This window comes from Balearica regulorum, chromosome Z (assembly GCF_011004875.1).
Source record: "Balearica regulorum gibbericeps isolate bBalReg1 chromosome Z, bBalReg1.pri, whole genome shotgun sequence".
NCBI lineage: Eukaryota > Metazoa > Chordata > Aves > Gruiformes > Gruidae > Balearica > Balearica regulorum.
In genome coordinates, this window is record NC_046220.1 from 60,053,823 (window position 1) to 60,074,992 (window position 21,170).

A 21,170-nucleotide genomic window follows, 5' to 3' on the forward strand; every position below is an offset into this window, starting at 1 on the left:
TCCAAAGGTCCTGCCTTGCCTTTAATGAGAATGAATTTTTCAGTGTTTGCCATGTAAAAACAACAAGTACCATCTTCGTGTAGCCAGATAGTGACCAGACTGATTGCAAAATGAACAAAAGCTATTAAAACTCCAGCATTTAAGTACAGTAAGGCAAAGAAAGTAATTGGCATTAGATTTTTTAAAAAAACTTGTTAGTAAAGTTATTTTCTTTGTATGTGTTGTTCTCTGTTATTAGTTTACTGTGTAAAAGATAAAAAGAAATTTCAAAGTATGTCCTATTTTTTGTTCAATCACCTTTTCCTAGAAAAGTAGGCTTTTGATTAAAAAAAAATTCAAAGGAAAAGAGTAGAGTCTTTACAGTTTTGCTGCTATAATTTAATTAATAGGTATGACTATTTCAGTTTTGTAACACTGTCTAGCCCAACCGTTGGAGGGGGTCTTGAGCTGAATCCACTTCTAAGGAATTAGATGGGTTGGTAAGTATTACAACCACAGAGTAGACAGCATCTTCCCTTGCTGTCGGTAATAAAGCTATTCCATAGGTCAAAAGGCAGCATGAAAAGAGCTTAATAAGACAGGGTGGACTGTAGATGAATCCTCAATCCAGACTGTGACTTTCGGTGAACTGTGGATCAGAGGAGTTTAGAAGCCTGAGGGTGTTTAATGACGGCCAGCTGAATTAGACATGTCTATATCACTGTTTAAAAGGATGGTGGTGCTCATAAAACTTATCAGCATTTTGTCAGCCTCCCTCGGGATCTTCTTTGAAAGATATTTAGAGTGCAGAAGTAACGCAGGGAGGAGTAATATAGTGCAAGCATAAGTGAACAATGGCCCACAAATCCTAACTTTGCAACTATCATTTTCTCTGGCTCCTTAGATTAAATTTTTACAATGTTATTGAATTTTTATCACAGATGATTCAGTTAAGATTTCCTGATTTTCGCTGGACAGAGTTTTTCATTTCTGGTCTTAAATATGCATTTGGTTTGATTTCATTGTACCATTAGCTTTTTGGGTTTGTACTGCTTTAAGCAGATCTTTTGCAAATCCTGTTTCTGTGCTTGTATACCCAGCTGTAAGTGAGGAAGATTTGGGCCTGTGATCAAAAGCACTGTGAGAAAAGTATCAGTAGAGTTATTTGGTTCTGGTGGTACTTCAAGGCCCTAAGAGGCAGTTAAAGATAGTATTTTTTGTTAATAGATGATGTACGCAGGAAAAATGAACACACTTGCTGGCAAAAACATCCTTTTTTTTTTTTTCCCCTGATAAAGGTTATCAAATTTCAAGCAAAAACAAGTTAAAAGCAATTCCTCTGGTTTTATTCGAATCAGATAAATTAGTTAAATAGTTTAAGAGAAGCTGGGCAGGTAGAGAATACAGTGCAGAAAGAGAAACAGTTATCTCTGCTGGTTTAATGAGGAAGGAAATGAGTAAAATGGGAAGGGAGGGATTGGAGTGTACCATGAAACACCCATCTCTGCTGAGCTCAGGATCTTTGATGTGGACTAGATTAATGAATTCCTAGGCTCATCTTGTGTATGTGTTTTGTGGCTGCACTGAGGATGAATAGTGACAAGTGCTGGTACAGAACAAGTGGCGAGAATGCCATCAGAACTGGGAGAGGGTTGGGGACTGCCGCTGTTGAGTGGCATTGCAGCTTTACAGTGATTTACGTGGCTTTGGCAACTGCAGCCTGAGATAGAAGAGTTGCAGCCTGGGTGCATGATGCTTGACATGAAAGAAAGAAAATTTGCTTAGACTATAAAAGCTTATCTTTTAATCTGCTAACATTACCTGAAAAGAATCCCATTGTCACCAGCTTTGGTGCTAGCTCTTATTTATTGAAAATAAATAATTACCTCTATAAATAAATGTATATAATACCTCTATAAATAAATACCTTTTATTGAGGTATCTATTCTTTATCAGGCATACTGAAGCAAGTACTACCCTGGAACAATAAAAGAACAGCTCTTCTAGAACAGTTTTGTGCATGAAGACATGAGGAGGAACTTTGCAGGTATCCCAATAAATTTAAGGATGGGTTGTACCTCTGCATATGACTCAGGTCTGTGGTGACTTGTAGGATTGCATCCTTTGCGTTGTTTGAACTGTCCCATGTAAAAATTGTTGGAGAACTTTAATAAAATTTGAATACCATTGTCTTTGTCATTGTTGAAGGATATTAGTTGTTTAGCGTAACTAAGTAAGCTTTAATTAGAATAAATTACTTAGGATTATAATAGGGTGAGATTTGTGCTGTCTGCTTAGCTTTACTTAGCATAAGTGGCTAGATTTGGTGAAGCCTTTAGGCCATGATAGAGGTATTTTTCTCAGTAATTTTCCTAGCAGTTTTTCTAAGAGCCAGTACAGAGCTGTGTTTAGTCTTTGAGTATGGGAAAATATTTTGATATCACACTGATGTCTGCATAGTGCTTTTCCCAAGTCTGGGACTCTTGAGCTCTCCATGTTCCACCAGCGTGGGCAGGTGCACCAGGAGTCTAAACCAGAAGATAAGGAGGCTTCAACCTTCGGCGGAAACTGCAAGTCAACAAGATAAACTGCAAGTCAACAAGATAAGAGCCTGCCTGCCTGGGCACAGAAGAAGAATCCAATTAGATGTTTGAAGACACCAGAACAAAAACCACCATTGCACTAAAGGACACATGGACAGCACGTGAAGGGCACATGAGGGGTGGGTGTATCGGACCCAAGGGTGTAATTGCCCCAGGAGTTCTTTGTTCTGGGTTCCTCTCTTTGGAGGCACCCAGCCCGGGCTGATCCTGCTGCTGCAGCTTTCAATTAAATTATTTTATAAATCTGACACCTGAGACTCTGCTGCAGGAAACCTAGCATTGAGCCTGAAGCACACCCAAGAATAAGTGTGTGTGTGTGGCACCATGAATGGTGTGTGAATGCTCGGGCAGCAGCTACTCCTTTAACAGTCTGGCGACCCAGATGGGACCCTAGGCTGCCACCTTCGGATTCTCTTGGCTCCAAACTTCCAGCTGCCCACAATGGGTGAGTTCACCTGGGACCTTTGGAGTGGGAAGCACTGAAGGACAAGTGTTAAAATTCCAGGAACTGACTTTTGCCGGGGAGGGAGAGAGAGAGAGCGAGAGAGAGAGAGAGAGAAGAGGTTTATTTTTTGCTGCAGCTGTTGAGAGTGTGTGGCCCGACCAGCGTAAATGCACAATACTTTCCCTTTTTTTCTTACCCTTTTTTTATAGCTGACAGCACATGCAAGTAAAAAGCATCTTCTGTTTGTGAGTTTACATAGTTCAGATGCCTATATTTCACCTAGAAATAAAATCATTTGACATATCAGAGTAATATATTTGGAAGCAGTTATGATCTAAAAGAAGATTATACCTTCAGAAGACTAACTTGGAGCAACAGATAAACTCAGAAGAAACAAAACACTTGTATCCATGCAAAGGTCATTGATAACAAAAAGCAGATGTAGAAAAACAGAAATCAAATGAGAATCAAAATGTTGTGTAAAATGTGCATTTGAAAAGGCATCACCTTAAATAAGAAATGTTCTTCAGTATTTTCTTTTTCTTTGAAAAGGAATTACAGATTCAAAAGCAGGAAAGATGCTATACTAGGTCCCCAAGTGTATCTGAAATGCTGTAACTCCCTTTGAGTGTGACTTCCTGTTCTGAAAATTTTATTATCTGAAGATATACATATAGTTTATATCATGTGTTGATAGTCTTCAGGGGGTCTTCTCACAGCTTACGTTAAGCAAAGGTGTGAGTCTTTGTGGGAATGGGTTTTCCGACATCTCATAGATTTACATCTTCATGGCACCTCACTGATTTAGTTTGTAATGTCTGACCTTTATTTCAAATGTAGGACAATATGTACAGAGTGGTAACTACACTGAAAGTTGTGAATATAATAGAATGGAAAAGAATAAACATTAGAGCAAAGAAATACTTTAATATTTTTTTTGTGCGTGCATCTCTGAGTGTTTTGGGAAAAAAAATTTGTAAGTATTTCTTGAAATAGTATTTTTATTTCAGGTGAAATAATTATTTTCCTGAGATTTTTTTCTAATTGAAGGAATTGAATAGCAATGTGTTGTTTAGTTTAGTGAATGTGAACAGGCTTGTTGGGTACAAACAGGAGTATATGGTTAGACCATCATCTGTGCTTTTGCTGCTTTATGCTACTCAGGTAGTCATTAGTCATCACTCTTTCAGACTTTCAGTTACTTACTTGTAGTCAATCAGTCCAACATAATTAAAAGGGTGGGAAGCTATCATGCATGGGCTGTAAATAATTCCTCTTTGTACTTATCACCCTTAAGGCAGGGATTTCAGTTCATTGACAAAGCAAAGCTGTTTAAAAGGACAGTGTTATTAGGTGTGCTGCTAGGAAACTTAGGCAAGATAAAGAGAAATTTCCGATTTCATACTCAGTACATATTTCTGTCTACCCAGACAGAAATTTGACTTGGTCTATGTGCAGGTTTTTGCTGTCAGAGTTTTGCTGTTAATGAGTTTAAACAGGTGTAATTCCTTATTGACATACCTGGTCTATCACAAACTACAGTGTAAACTCAGTTGCTTTTGCAGATCTATGTTTTTAGAGTCTGCTGGACTCATCAGGTAGGTGTAATATAGGAGTGCAAAGCAGAGGTTTGCTAGTGTTGGCATTTAGACTTTATGTTCATTCAGTGTTCCTGAACTCCTGCTGTCTTCCCCCCCCCATAGACATACCCTACAGTTAAATGGAACTTAACAACTAAAAATCCTCTAAAAGAAGACCGTACTTGCTGGGAAAAAACCCAGTAATCTAAGAATTAGAGGAATTCAGAGTTTAGGTTAAATAGGGTGGATGTATAATCTAAAATGGTAAAAATCTAGGAACACCTTGTAATCACTAACCCTCAGAAGAGTACCTGTTAGGAGTTCATGAAGTACTTGAAAGTATTTGTAGAAAGCTACAGCAGACCCAGTGAGTGTTTTTACTCATTGAATGTTCAATAACAGCTAGTAGATACTGCAGTTACACACAGGTAACAGTAAGGATCAGTACACAAAGAGTAACTTCTAAGGAGCGTCTTGAAAACTGAAAAGTTGTAATTACAGAAACTGCCTTAGCATAAAAGATTCGCCAAGATGACCTACTTAGAAGGATCATCATGTACCTAAAATCAGGCTACAGTTTACAGTCATAAATATTACATCCTGCTTTTTTTAAGGCTGCATTTCTCTTCCAGTAAATGCTTCACTTTGCATTGAATAGTTGAATAGTGCCATCACATCTGATTTCTTTGAGAAACATTCAGTGTCTGACATTAACCTAGAGGAAGGGACTAAAAATAAAGACATTTTCCACTATAAATGAATTTCTATAGTCATAAAAAAAGCTAGGGAAATATCTTTTAGTTTCTTAAGTCGTATTACCTGCATGTCTGTGTCATTTTAGGGTTGGTTTTCTTTTATCAGAAGTACATCATAGTTTATCTAATGCAGTCTGTAATTCTTCCTATCCCTCAAAACAGTATCAGTCTTAAAATTGATGTCTAGAATGTACTTCTGCGGACACTGTTTACAACCGAATGAGCAAAGGACAGCTTCTGAAAGCACTACCCTGGTCTCCCGTGGAGCTTGGGGGGCAGTTCACCCTATTTTAGCAAGGGGAATAGGATTTGCCTCAGAAATTTCCATTTATTTATTCTTATTTATTCTTACTCCTGCATTACATCTCACTGCCTCCTTAGTTGTACTACTGCAGCTTTTTCCAAGGTTATGCTGGAAAATAGATCATTAAGACATTCATGTTTAAAAATAACCTTTTCCCCAAGCTGGAAGCAGACAGTGTTTTCTCAGAAACACAGCTACAGAAATTTTAGCCTGCTTACTGCCAGAGGTGAGGCTTCTGCAATCCTGTTGCAGTGCCCAGCTGCACCTCCACTTAACTTTAGACACATGAGTAATGGGGCAGTTTTGTAATTGATTTCAGCGGTTCTAACTATGGACTGTTGCCAAAGACGGCTCCTGCATTTCTTCCCTCCCTCTGCTTGCACGCTGCTGCCATTTCTTTCTGCTACCCCTAGCGATTATGCAGATGTGTGATGAGCACATTGCCTGAAAATTGGCCAGAAAAGAAGAGAATAGTTATGGTTATTCTTTGGTCAAATAATCAAGTTCCTCTTGACTCATTGTGTCTGCATTTGTGATCCCAGGGCTGCATAAATGAAGATATGGAAAGGTACAGCAGGGGAGCAGGGAGGGAGACTGGGACAAAATGTTTTGGTAGTTTCATGCAGCTAGATTGGTGTGACCTCATGGCGGATTAACACACTCTGGGGTGAATTACCTGATGATACATGGTTGCTCCAGGCTGCCTCTACTGTCACTATGGACAGGGGAGAGAGGGATGTGTCTGTTCATGGTTTAGGTATTGGAAATCTCCAAAGTGTGAAAGTGCCACCACTCCCACCCATCCAGCTCCCTGTGCTGATTTTATTAGGATGGGACTACATATTGCTAAGACTCAGTGTGAATGCACCGCGAATGCATCGGCCAAGTTCAGTCAGCTTTGAGAGACTGGTACACATCTCAGGAATATTAACTCCCTACAACGTTTGTGTAAGTGAGAGGCTGGACAGAGGACAGATATTTGATGGTAAATCACTGAGAGAAAAGCTAGTATTTGTAGCCTTTTATTACACAGCAGGGAGTTCAAATGGGGAAGGACACTGCAGAGTCAATGTGATGTATGATGCATGGAATTGCTTGTTTTCTTTCAGAATAAAACCATTGAAAGATTAGACCGTAATAAATTTCATTCTGAAAACCATCTCTCTTCAGAGTATTTTCCTTGTAACCTGGGATGTTTGCATCTCTGAAGAAAATCCGGGTTTGTATATTTGAAGTTCTGAACTGTGGTGTCCAGTGCTTAAATGAAGATTGGTATGGTATCATATCAGTACTAAGAAGCAGCAAACTATAAGCTTTTTTCTCTCATATTTTGCAGGTTGAATATTACAGCTTCACACGTCCTTGGGCTTTTTCTATTGATGTACAACACGCCATAGGTATTCTAAACACTATTCAGCAGCAATCCCTCTGCAGCAATCTTTCTTTGATACAAGATGGAAGAAACATACAAAGATAGGACTTCATTAGTGAAAGGGGCAAAAGATATTGCCAAAGAGATGAAGAGGCAAGCAGTGAAAAGAGTGAATAAAGCTGTTGACAAAGCTCAGGATGGCTACACACAGAGGTCCTACAACCGATTCCAGGATGAGGAAGATGATGATGATTACTATGTCCAAGGAGGAAATTATGGCGTAGAAGCTAATGATGATGAAGGTTCAAGTGAAGCAACTGAAGGGCATGATGAAGATGATGAAATTTATGAAGGGGAGTATCAGGGAATCCCCCACATAGGGCAGGGCAAGGATGGCATAGTGGCCTTAGGTCAGCCTATGCGTGATGAATATAAGGATCGCCATGAACTGGAAACAGAGAGGAAAGCTGATGAAGAAGAGCTAGCACAGCAGTACGAATTGATAATACAAGAATGCGGCCATGGTCGTTTCCAGTGGGCCCTCTTCTTTGTGTTGGGAATGGCCCTAATGGCTGATGGGGTTGAAGTCTTTGTAGTTGGATTTGTGTTGCCCAGTGCTGAAACAGATATGTGTATACCCAATTCTGGATCAGGATGGCTGGGTAAGTAAAGTCTTTCCTCTGTCTTTGTGCTATTACAAGTGTGGCTTACAGTATGCCTAAATATGTATTTGTCAACATCAATGGCTATATAAAAATATGTTTGTATTGAATATAAATAAGCAATCCACAAAGTATATTAACAGCTAATACGGATTTAATGAAGATTATAATTTTTTTTTTTAGATAGTTATTTTCTTTATCAGTCAGTAAGCGTAAGTAAATTACTGAAGTGGAAGACTACACCATAAACTTAAGAGGAGAAGAATACATTTTGTTCTCATATAAAAGAGTAGACATCCAGATGAACTAATTTAAAAGCAACAACAACAACAACCAAACAAACAAACAAAACCCAAACCCAAACCACAGTTGGAACACTGGAGTTCTGCTGGATTTATACAGACATAATAAAGAGTAGATAATGCAACTGTCCAGCAACATTGTCAGACTGCGTTGGAGCCTTCCCAAGGGTGAGGTGGAAAGCAATCTGGAAAATGCAGGAAATACAGGGAAAATGCTGTTTAGCTTTTCCCCTCCTTTTGTCTTTCACTCCTTTTATCCCAATGACTGTTCTCTAGCCATCCAGAAAGTACAATATTTATTTTGAGTCGAGGGGGTACAGAAGTCAGCAGGACACATGGCTGCAGATGAACCTGGGTTATGCTTTTTGTGTCCGTTCTGTTGATAGAGGTGGGCTGTGTCTCATCCTGTTGCCTTTTCCCTCCCACGGTGCGGCAAACTGGCAGGCTGAGCCAGCCTTGTGTGACTCAGTGAGAGCAGCAGTGCTGTGCTTGCCCTCCCTGGTCATGCCTGCGTGCAGCAGACAAAACAAGGCTCTCAGGGGGCAGGGCTGAGGAGAAACGGTGTAGAAATGGTTTCTAGAGGAAGAGGAGAGGTAGGAACATGGAGGCTTGGGATGTGGCAGAAAATGGAATATCTGTGCATAGATAAGCAGCTTGGGCCTGAAGGACCCAGGCTATTACAGCAAAGGAGAGCTGCTCATAAAATATTTAGGAACCTTTGTCTTCTAGCAAGGTGTTCCCTGCATTTTTACTGTGCATGGTTCTGTTGCAACAGCGTTATTTTAACTTAGCTCAGTTTCCTAATTTTATTCCTTCGCTTTCCTGTATTCCTTCAATTAGAAGAACCCTAAGATACCAACTGCATCACAATTAGATTCAGAATTTTAAATAACACAAGGCTATTTTCACTATTGAAATAGCACAGAAGCTTTCTTGGTAGACCATTAAGCCCATGACAGGTTGGATTCCTGACATATTGATACTAGCAGTTTGACTCTATAGGTTTCAATAAAGTGAGCCATAGTCAACCTCATTTATATCTTTATGATTCTGTGTCAGAGGATCGTGAGTGGAAACAGGAACTGGGTTCTCAAATGGCTGTGTCCTTTGAGGCATTCCTCGCCATTTGATCATTTGTTGTTAGAAATTAACTACTCTATGTATTTGTACAGTGCAGTGACTAAACTTCTAATAAAAGAAATTAAATTATCTGAGTTTTTATGGGTAAAGAGGCTGAATGCAAATAATCTGTTTGGTACTGCTTGTTTACACAAATTTATAAACATTGGATTTGTCATGCTTGGACCTGTGAGTTTTCAGGTCTACTGAAAGAAGGTGCATAAACATGTCTATTTATAGCCATTTCGAGCTCTATAAATAATTCAAAGAGTAGAGAGAAGGAAGAGAAACCACAACAACCCAAAAAGTATCTTTAGATAAAAGTTACTGTGTCAGTGCAGACAATAACACAGAATACATTTTATAAAAGCAGTGTACACACAGCTTGCTTTTAGTGTGGTTTTTTTTTACCCAGTACTTGGCAGTTGAAGACATCTTTAAACTCAACTAATCAATTTTTGCACGTCCTCTCTATGGCCAGAACAAAAATGATCCCAACCTCACTTTTTAATTACTGATAACCCCTTTTTGTTTTACCTCATGCACCCTCCCAACAAATTGAATGGTCAAAGTTGTCTTTGTTTTCCAGGATGATAACAATATAAGGGTTATATGATAATTATAAGGGTTATAACCAAATCTCTCTGTAATTAGTTTGTATGGGGTTAAGGAAAAGAACAAGGTTATGCAACATTGAAAGGGAGCTTCATGATGCTTACACATTTAGTAGCTAATTGATCCATATATGCAGTTCCTTCCACTTACATTGAAGGTTAAACTGGGAAATGGATCTTTTCATAACTGAGACATTCTGAACACTCTAGTACTCCTGACATCTCTGACTGACAAGTTATGAGTGTGGAGAACATAGCCATAATGCTTTTTCTTTGTTACACCTCCATATACAATTGAAATTAGGGGGCAAATACATTGTATTTTCTAAAAATAGAGTCTACTTTAAACAATTGCTGTAAGCATTACGGAGGTGCCTGGAATTGGGAGTGGGGAGTTTTGTCCTCACAGTAGCAGGAGGATTCGCAGCTACCTGTTAAGACCTGATCCATGTCAAGAAGAGAGTTGAGGATTTCTCTGTCACTAGACTTCTTATGATGCTGTCTTGAGATATATTAGAATGACTCTGTAAATGTTTAACTAAAATTCAGTACAGATGCCGTTAAATACCTCATATGTGTGTGTGTGTGTGTGTAAATGATACTCTCTGAAAAAATTAAGGAAACAACTTTGGAAGGCTTAGATGTGCAAGCAATGTATTCTCATGCCTAAAATATAGAAGTCATAATGGATATCCCTGTATCTTCCTTTTTTAATAACATTAGTCTCTGTGTTGTGGTATTAATAAACAAATAATTCTATGCTAAAAGATTAGCATGTAAAAGCAGGAAAGAACAGAGATAAGCAGTTTCTTTCCAAGTGTGTATCAAAGGCATTGTAACATGTGGTGGTTTTACCAATAATTTCACAAAAATTATATTACTTGCCCGTTGCAAATAGAAATATATTGTAGGCTGCAATTCATCAGTACATTGATGTACATATTGTTTATAACTAGTGTAGATACATAGCCTTTGCAGACAGCATAACCCTAATTCCAGTTATACAAAATATTCATCAAGACGGTGAATGCTTAGTGAAAGCATTTTTATATGATTATAGCTGGGCCCTCACAGCCATGCATTTCAATTATTTTGCCGTTGTGACTTCACATCATAATTACATCCTAACTGGAGTCTTCCAGACAGGCTTTTTTTTTTTTTCATGATTAGAATTCCATAATCCAGAGGGCTTTAATGTTGTTCGAGTACTAAAGTCATGGGACCAGTGCTAGGACTTAAAAGGTAGAATTGGTACACACACACAATATTTTTCAGGCAATTTTCTAGAGTGTTAAGACACATACTAAGAACTTGCTAATTTGTCATTGAAAAAACACTCATTGACTCGGTTGTAAAAACTGATTTCTCATATGTCATGCCATGATAATTTACTAGGGAACACAAGCTAATTAAAAGCATGTGACCATATTCATAGAGTGTCCCTCTTGCAATTTTTTTTTATTTACTTGCATCAGAGCAATTTCCCTAATTCCCTTGCTGTTGACCCTTGTATAAGCTTGAGGTCACTGTTCATTGATCACCAGCAGCATTTCAGAGCCCATAAAGTCACGTGATGAAAGTGTTGGTCAGAATCATGAACTGGTTTCTCAATGCCTTTTGAGTTAAATAGTAAAATAATACTTTTTTCATCTCCAAGCAGTTGTTTTATTAAAAATAGGGAAGTTGACTTGCTTGAAGTCTTCCAGAATTATAATGGTGTGTCACTAAGTGTGAGGGAAAGGCCTTTTTTCCCTGCTCTATAACTTGGCTGTACTTGCCAACTCCTGCACGTATGTGAATCCATGTTGACCTCTTGGGTTCTGGCACCAATGAGGCAAGACTGTACTTTTATGAGAAAGGTTGCAGGCTCAGGCCTAAAGACATTATTTTTAACTCTTTTCCTGCTTGCATGTTGTCTCCTTGGTTTTACATGTAGCTCAGAACTGGGATGATTTTAGGTTAATTCTCTGGGCTCTCATTTGGTTGTACTTTTCTACATAACTTTGTTTCTATGTCTTGCATGAAGATTGTTCTTAAGTTTTATAGTTTGTTTGGGGTTTTGTTTGTTTATTTTTCCATAAAACTTAAATTATGGCCTTTTCTTTCCTCAGCATCTCTGCATCTGAAATAATGAAACATTATTTTCCCTAAACTAGGCAAAGCTAGCCTTTCCCAGAGACATCTGTTCAAGATGCCATGCCACTGCTGAACATCTTCTCACTGATTCTCACATGGGACCTGTAAGAGCTCACCTTCATGCGCAAGACTCTTGACAGCCGCACTGCTGTCACCATTGCTAGCAGCACATAAAGGTTGACTCCTGCATGACTGGTCTATGACGCCAGTCTTTGCGGCACCAGTTGGCACATTTTTCAGACAGATACCTCTGTCTCTTTATCATACTTTATCACCTCAGCAATAGAAAAAAAAAAATCATATAAAGGTCCCAGGATTAAGTGATTGTTTTCTTTAACTTGTTTTTGCATTTATGCCAACAAAACCTGACAACTCATTAGCCACTCATATGCTCTGACTGCCATCCTTTCCAGAGGCCAATGGTTCCTCATTTCTTCCTGGTAGTCTCCCTGGGCTGTTTTGAATCCATATATTATCCTCTGTATGAAGTTCAGGTTGAATGATCTCTTGATCATGAATAGTGGCGTTTTTTGTTCTGTGTTACCATTGTGTTAAGCAATGTGTTATCCAAGTCCTTGATAAGGGTTCATACATAGTACAGTAACAATGCCAGAAATGATGTTTATATGTAAAAGATATTCTTAGTTGGTGGCTTGTCAGATGTTCCTTAATTTCAATCTGGTTTTGCACTGAAGTTTTGCAATAACTTTATATTCAACAAATACCTTCCATGAAACATATCAATGACAAATATAAGTTCTTCACCTAGGACAGAATGACCCAAATCACTGGTGTAGACTAGGCACTGACCTGCTAGTTAGGACACAGCTCTGCAGATGAGGATCTAGAGCTCCTAGTAGGAAACAAGTTGAACATGAGTCAGCAATACCTTACAGTAATGAAGGCTAACCACCTTCTGGTCTGCATCGGCAAGAGTGGCCAGGAAGTAGAGGATAGCGATTATTTTCCTTTCTCAACACAGTGAGGCTGCGTGTGTGATTTTCTGTCCTGTTGTGGAGCCACCTGAAAGAAGAGACTAACAAATTAGGGCAAATCCAGTAAAGGACCAGTAAGGTGGTTAGACGGTGGGCATATATGGGATATAAGAAGAAGCAAAAGGAACGGGTCTTGTGTAGCTTGGAGAAAAAAGATCTAAGAAGGGATCTGTCTGTACTATTTGGCAATGTAATTGAAGAGGATTGCAGAGAAGGTGGAGTCAAATTTTTCTCAAACAATGAAGAAAGTTCACAGTGAGGTGGTCAGCCACTGGGAGATATTGCACAGAGAAGCTGTGGGATCTTCTGGAGATTTTAAAAAGTTGACTGAAGAAGGCCTGGAGCCACGTGATCTAGCTCTGAGAGGTAACCCTGCTTTTAGCTCAGACTAGAGCTCTCTAAAGGTCCCTCCCAACCCAAGTTTTTTCTGATTTCATAAATTAAACAATAACTGTCTGTAAATGTACACCATTTCCAGCTTCTTATAACTAAAATAGATATTGCACTTTTCACACTTGACTAAACTTTTAAAGGAAAGAGTGTGAACTCATAGATTGTACACAGGCTTGCTGGTTCAAACACAGCCTATGGTCTAAATTCATTTGGGCAAGATCATACATATAGCTTGAGCTACTTGTTCTGCTCCTGAGCCTGTATGGGTTGTCTCTGGATCTGGCAGAAATCTGGGAGCATGTGACAAAATGACAGTGAATAAAGGACTGCAGGGCCTGAGTCTGACAGGACCATTTTGTAAATATTCAGGCATCTACATGCCTAGTGGGATTCTCCAGTGTGTCTAGGCACGTTACTACATCACTAGACACCTTGCATACATCCTTAGAGACATAAATATATGGACAAATCTGGAATAAAATTTTTATTTTCAGACTGTATTTTCCCTTTTGTGGATGTTCAAACTAAAATGATCTCAAGCAAAATTTTAGATTGAGTTTTTTTTGATATTCAGTGCTTGTGATATTATTTTGTTTTCCCACCTATTAAGTAGCTATAAATTCTCTGTGTAGGCCAGATACCTAGAGATGTCATGATCCGGAGGGTAGGAGGAGCTTTCTTGGGATTGCTAATCTTTTTTTGAGGACTATGATTTAATATGGAAGCTAAAGATTTTGTCTTTGCTAATTGATGGTTAAATAAACATTTTATCACAAGGTTTTTCTTTTTTGCCAATTGTAAATAAATGTACTTTTAAAGCTTGAAAAAAGGCTATGAAAACTAAATGCATTGATCTTAATGATCAATTAAGATTACTCCTGTTTGTGAATTCACTAAAACTGTTTTTAATTAGCATCATTTATGCTAGGTTGTGTTACATGTAGGTCTTAACTGAAATTCTATCCTCAGGGCCAAGTCCAGAAGTCAGACTGAAAACTGGGGAAATATAATACTGAGCAGCTGATTTTCTATTTTACATTTCTTCTTAAAATTCAAGCATTTAAGACTTCATTTCAAAACAAAATCTACTGCAGGCCTTATGGTTTTCTCTTATCTACTCAATTCCAGTGATACTTAGTTTTGACAGCATGGTTCCTCCATATACTATCATGAAGAACACTTGAACAGTAAAATACATATTTGACACTAATTTACTTATTAATAGGTTTGAATTTTAATAGATTGTCACAAAACTGTCTGTACACAGCAGTGAGTAAAATTTCTTCTGCTGCTGTAAGTAGGCACCTATGTATAGCAATGTTCTCTTTTATTGTTAAATATTACTATAGATTATTAGATACAGGTGAAGATTTATTGCATGTTCCTGCATAGAAGGCAGTAGGAGAAAGTGAGTCCTCTGGTGATATTCCAGTTATTAGCAGGGTACCAGATTTGTGATGACATAATAGATCACAGGTGACATAAAATAAAGGAAAACCAGGCTCTGCTACTCTATATTTTACTGTTATGTGCAGCTAGTAGATGTGCTCCTATAGAGTTGAAATTCCAGGGGAAGATCCGTATTTTTATTATGGAAAACATGTTGAAGTTCTTTTTTTTTTTTGGAAAGGAGTTTAGACTTTAGGGATAGAAGAAGAGATTCAGAAGTAATTTTTTAATGTGGGCTGTTGGCCATGGTATAAACTTTATTGAAGGGAGCACAGATGTCAAAATGTTACGTACTTACATATGGGTCTGAGAATTACTGTATTCGCAAGAAATGCATCTAGGTTAAGAATTCTTACTAAAATCGTAACAGACCTTTGAGTGTGAGGAATCTCACTGAAATAAAAGTGAGACTCCATTGCACTTACAGTTAATAGTAATAATAAATCTTTAGCAGCGATAAAAAGATTTAGAAATAGAGTTGCAGTCATTTACATGTGCGCTAAATATTTCAGAGCAAGGTGTAAACTGGTCTGTAAGATTAATGTCTTATTTCTTCAGAAGGAGATGTCAGAAATACAAATGCCACCATGCATGCTGTTGACCTTTGGTACAGTTCAGTTCTGTTGCAATGACATTATTAAAGTACTCCTACTGCAGTGCTTTTTCTGCTTGCCTTCCAAACACAATTACTTGAGGGAGAACAATTAAGGAAGCAGATACTTATCTGTTCTAAGCATCTACATTATGTGGACAAGTAGAGATGGTGGTTATGTTTGTTTTTCTCTTCTGAGGGGAAAAAAGGGACAGTGGAGAGAGTATGCAATGTAATTTTTGTCTGTCATGAATTGGACTAAACCCATATCACATGGAATATCATGGTCTTGTCACAAGACAGGAACTGGGAGCATAGATTTGAATCATAAATGAAACGCAGTGTATTCAGCCCTCTGCACTGTTGCAGCCTCCCGTTATAAGACAGTATTTAAGCTGGGTCACAGCTGCCCTCGTTTTCTGAGGATGATATTGTTCCCAAACCACCTCACTGAAGTCGGTGCTAACAGGGAGAACAATACCACCATGTCAAATGTTTTTCCTCTTTCATGGTGCTCCTGCATGCAGCTTTACTGAGGAATACAAGTTATCAGACACCATTAACTTCAATGGTCACCTTCACATTTAAGAGGTTCACCATTTAGCATGGGGTTAAATACAATATTTCACTGGCTCAATACACAGTTTCAGTCATGCAGTTTTTAACCTGAGCAACATGCTTAACACAAGACAACATGAAATGACTGCATTGCAGTTCATAGCTGAGAGCCGTGGTGTTTGTATGCATTTTCAGCACAGCCAAACTCTGTTTTAATCAACTCATTTTTTGAGAGGTCTGTAAGTAATGTAATACTTATGACTTTTTTTAGTTACATAGACCTAACTACACTTGTATACCTTGGAATAATCTCGGAGATCAATGAGTGTAGGTACAGCTAACAAAGTAGTAGGTCACTTTTTGGGCAAAATATTTTTTGCCAGAATATAACATTTTTTCAAGGTTTAAGCTATGCTTGTTTCAGTTGAATTCAATGAGTATAGTGGATACTTGGAAACTCACTTTTATTTAAATGATGAAAAATAATACCTGCAATTAGGATAACATATGTGAAGATTATATAGGTAGCCAGTAAGATACATGTACATTTAATCAGTTTCAAACATGCATTACTACCATGTGCCAATATGCCTCTGCTGTTTATTTGCACACAAAAATAAAGCTAAATAATTATGCACTGGTAATTATCTCCAAATCTCTGCCTTGGAGATTGATTGTGTCTAAAATAGTTCGAAATCACTGGGCTGCTTTTTTATGCACTGCAGGTTATTTTCTGACTCTGTCTATCCTATAACAGATCAGTGATTTTACCATTTATGTCACGTAAATTTATACTCTTACAAAAGTGGCCAAAAGAAGGAAATGCCTCCCAAGGGAAAAGCCTGAGGGCCATGGTGATTTCACACATTTAATTTGGCTGTCACCTCCGCTTTTCCTTCCCTCTCTCAACTGCCATGGGATCTCTGGCTGATGATACATCAGTTCTTAAATCAAGGTGTCAAATAGAGCTTTTTAACGAAACCAAACATGTTAAATATGTTTGTGCACTCTCCCCCAAGTTCCTGTTTGGCTAATTCTGCAATGCAGTTAAGCTATCATTTGCAAGCTTTCACTTATAGAAATGTTGATCTTCGTTATCGGTGTATTTGTAGCTCTGAATTTTGCATCTTGCATCAGATGTTGAGCTATGAAATGGAAGAGAGGATGTATGAGCTCCTCTGCAAGAAGAAGAAATATTTTCACAGAGAAAGTGTTAATGAACTTCATTAAGACATAGAATGACCATAATTTAATGGCTTTTTATAACAGCTGAGTAAATTTCTTCTTATGCAATTTATCCATGGATTTAATCAATGGAGGATTTTAGAACCTTTCAAAGTTTGACTTGTCATTTTATCTTATACTATCAGTATTTTGAAGAATTGGAAACAAATTGTATATTGTGATGGATATGGTTTGAAATAGCTACTTATTCCAGACCTTTGGCTTGATTAAGGGAATGTCGGTGCTTAAAAGTATGGAACACAATTAGTTTTTTAACCTACTCTGACTGCATTTTAATGCAGATGTAATTCTTTCCTTGTGATGGGGATCCTTGTGGGGATCTATTCTCACTGTACACACCTGGTTCCCTTGTTTGAAATACCAGTTTGGTATTGTTTCAAATGTATGGAATATCATTAGTTTCATAGCTGATGCAAAATCAAAGTCACTATACTATACAGGTATATAACGAAGAAAATGAAGGAATAATACTGAGTTACTGCTAGAATAGATACATGAACATTACATATGTAAATTTTTTAAACTATTAATGCAAAAACTTGTTTAACAACAGCTATAGTGATAGTCAATAGTTTGTCCAGGGCACTGTCATTTACTGACATTTACAATAATATTTATCTTTTCATTTTTCTTACCCATTTTTCAACACTTTTCTGGCCCTATACAGAATGGGAAGGTTTGATAGGAGGGTATGATACAAATATAGGGTTTTGCAGTTTCTTCTACTACAACAAACTAACAGGCCACAGGAGTCTGGGAGAAATTACTTGCAGATTTATTATGTGACTGGAACTGTGGGTGACTTAGGGAAGTTCTGTCCATATTTTTTTTTTTTTTTTCATTGAAGAATCTCAGATTTTATACCCAGGCCAACTCTACTTACTACTCAGACCTCTTGATGGGCACTTCCCTACCACTAACTGTAAAATGTTGTTCCCTGGCTCTATTAAACCAATGACCCTTTTACCCACAATCTACAAGTCTTCGTTCCAGCTAGTGGAAATAAAACCAAGAGGTTTTGATGACACATTACATATGTCAAGTTGCTCTGGCTTTTCTTAACAAGAAAGCTTTTCTCAGGACATGTGGTGGACAAAGTGTCATCAAAGACTCACAGAAACCTTTTTATCAGGCAGACAGATGTTTTTATCTGACTGTTTTGGAGGATTGTGGAAAGTTGGGAGAGTAATGTAAAGTAGGAAAATTAAGAAAATGGTGTAAAGTGACAAAGGCTTTACATCTATAGTGTTAAAAAAGGTCTACATTCTCAAGGATAGGCAAATGTGGCCCATTTGCAAATTTCTTCATGTCATGTTAGCTGGACTAAAATTATGTGCTGTATACTGGTTAGCAGTGGATAGCCTTATACAAAGTTGAGGGAGAATGGATGAATATAACCCATGTGATACATCACTCTATTGTGCATGTGTTGCTTTTGTTTGGCATTTGTTAGACCTGCTAATTTTCACAGAGCACAAGTATTTTCCTAATCCGCTAGAATTCAGGGCAATTTTCAAGGTTGGTTCTGAAGTTGCCACTAGCAAGTCTTACTAAACAAGGATCATGAACTGATAGATACAGTCATCTAAATAATTTTCCATTTAGATATTATAACAGTGCCTCATGGCCCTGTTGTAAATACTTAATTAAAAAGCCTGTTTAGCATCACTAGCACCTGCAGGTGTATTAGCACCAATCAGAGGATTATTCTGATCTGCTATTCTTCATTCTGACATTGGATTAGTTAATCTGTTTCATTGACTCTAAATGGGAAAGCAGAAGGAAGATGTGGGACCACTGGCAGCAGAAATTTCCTTTTTCACTCCTATGCTGTTGTGCTAGGTGAGGTAGACCAGGTCTCTTGTCAGGCGCTTTGGGACATGTGTGAGTTTCAGACGCTTACTAATTCTGGTAATCTGTTCCTGATGATGTTAGGCCTAGTTCAATATTTTTTTCTGAAACCAGTGGAAGGTCTTTTGTTTCTTTGGTTTTGTTTGGTTTGGGTATTTTTAGGATCATTTTTCTTCCCCTACCCTTTTGCTTCATTGGAACGAAGATTGTAGCAGCCACTATATTGATAAAACAAAATTAAAAAAAGTTATCTCCTCCCATTTACAAGGAAAGACGTTTACACAGTACTGGAATATAGTTACAGTAAAGAGAGTTATTGGCTGATTAAACACTGAAGAAATAATCAACTGTTAGCTTTCATATTGCACAGATACCCTCACTAGGAGCAAAATTTTATTAATTAGTTCTTAGTATCACGTGCTTTGATTTGCTGAGTTGGATGCATCTGTTATTAATGTAGGTGTATATACTTGGGCTTTTTGTTTTAATTTACCACTAATTAAAAATTAGTGTAATTTATGGACTCTGCTCTGTTTTGAGTCAGAAGCAGGACTATGCAAATAAGAAATTAACATTCAGGCAATAAAACATGTAGCCAAAATGAACAGTTTTGATATGAAATGAGATGATTAACGTATATGACTGCATGGGCAATTTAAAGCTTTAGTGAAATACATTGTTTTGCTTTGAAATTTAATTAATCCTAGCACATTGCACAGTGCTATGCACTGTTCAATCATATGCAACATTTATAATCATTCTGATTCTCAGGATTGCCATGGAAGTACATTTCAAATTGCAAAGTCACAGCAATTTCTAGCATGACAGGGTCAATTCAGAGATGGCCAAAGGGTGCATTGAATTTAGCATCTAAATCTCAGAACAGAAAAATCCAGAGGAACCTCCACAGTCGCAGTGGAAGAAAATAAGAATTAGGGGTATTAGAACAGCTTAACTAGGTGTGTTTTATCCACAGCTTGTCTGTTAGGATTTTCTCACTAATGTCAGAGGGAACTGTTGGATCAAAGGAGAAGACAGTGTGAAAAGAGTACATTCAGTGACAGCACCTAGGGAATCTGTCAACAGCATCACATCATCACCTGGGATTATCTGAGTTTTTGATAAAGTTATATAAAGCTATATATTGCATATTGGAAACTACGATATTGTAAAAATGTTTATATGGAAAGAAAAATACCACATATCGGCTGGTTCTTACAGCCCTGTGTTTCTAAATTTGAATGCTGATTGATTATTTCTGTTGTGAGTATCAAGGCAGCAGTGCTTTGGTCTTTTTCTCTATAATGCATTGTTGATTTAGCTAGCCAAGCAACAGCAGTATGAAATAGCAGTGGGCTGCGGTTTGCTGCAATAATCACTACCAGTATTCAGTTTGTAAGTGATTCTAATGAAGAAAATGGAATAACTGACCAATTTTTTATTCTGAGAAATCTGTTATGGAATAAATAAAAATTATGCTAGCATCTGGTAGTAGATGGCACTTTTTAAAAAAAGACTTAGTTAGTGACATGATAATGGTCTTAAAGCAGAAGTGATGATGAAAATGTACTGCAAAGGTCCTGGTTTACCATATTCTCTATTTTGCTACCTTATCAGAAAATACAGCTGTGAAGAAAATTCCCCATCCTAACAAGTAATCTATTACCTGTCACAATCTCCGCAGTTACTGAGCTTCTTCTATGCATTTATTAATTTATCTAATTTGAATCTGAGGAAAAGCAGGCACAGTTATTCCTTTTGTTATTCTGGTGTTTCAATTAAAATAATATCTGACTACACAGGAAACTCCTCTGTTAAAACAGAGTATTAGTTCATTAGCAAAAAAACCATATCAGCACACCTGCTTGTGTAAATTTTAGACATAAGATGAACACAAAGCTGATCAGAGGGCTGGAGCACCTCTCCTATGAGCACAGGCTCAGAGAGTTGGGGTTGTTCAGCCTGGAGAAAAGAAGGCTCCAGGGAGACCTAATTGCAGCTTACCAGTACCTGAAGGGGCCTACTGGAAAGCTGGTGAGGGACTGTTTATGAGGGAGTGTAGTGACAGGACAAGGGGTAATGGGTTTAAGCTGAAGGAGGGTCGATTTAGATTAGATGTTAGAAAGAAATTCTTTACTGTGAGGGTGGTGAGGCACTGGAACAGGTTGCCCAGAGAAGTTGTGGAGGTCCCATCCCTGGAAGTGTTTAAGACCAGG

The 21,170-nt window shown here is 37.9% G+C and overlaps 1 protein-coding gene across 3 annotated transcripts in view; it reads left to right on the plus strand.

Annotated features, from left to right (window-relative positions):
* Nucleotides 1-21,170, plus strand: part of SV2C (synaptic vesicle glycoprotein 2C) — a 118,692-nt gene that overhangs the window by 21,824 nt on the left and 75,698 nt on the right. For all 3 annotated transcript variants that reach the window (XM_075741185.1, XM_075741186.1, XM_075741184.1), the window contains one exon: nt 7,003-7,700. In XM_075741185.1, the coding sequence (XP_075597300.1) occupies nt 7,121-7,700 (580 nt within the window). In that variant the 5' untranslated portion in view covers nt 7,003-7,120. The remainder of the gene's footprint in view (nt 1-7,002; nt 7,701-21,170) is intronic.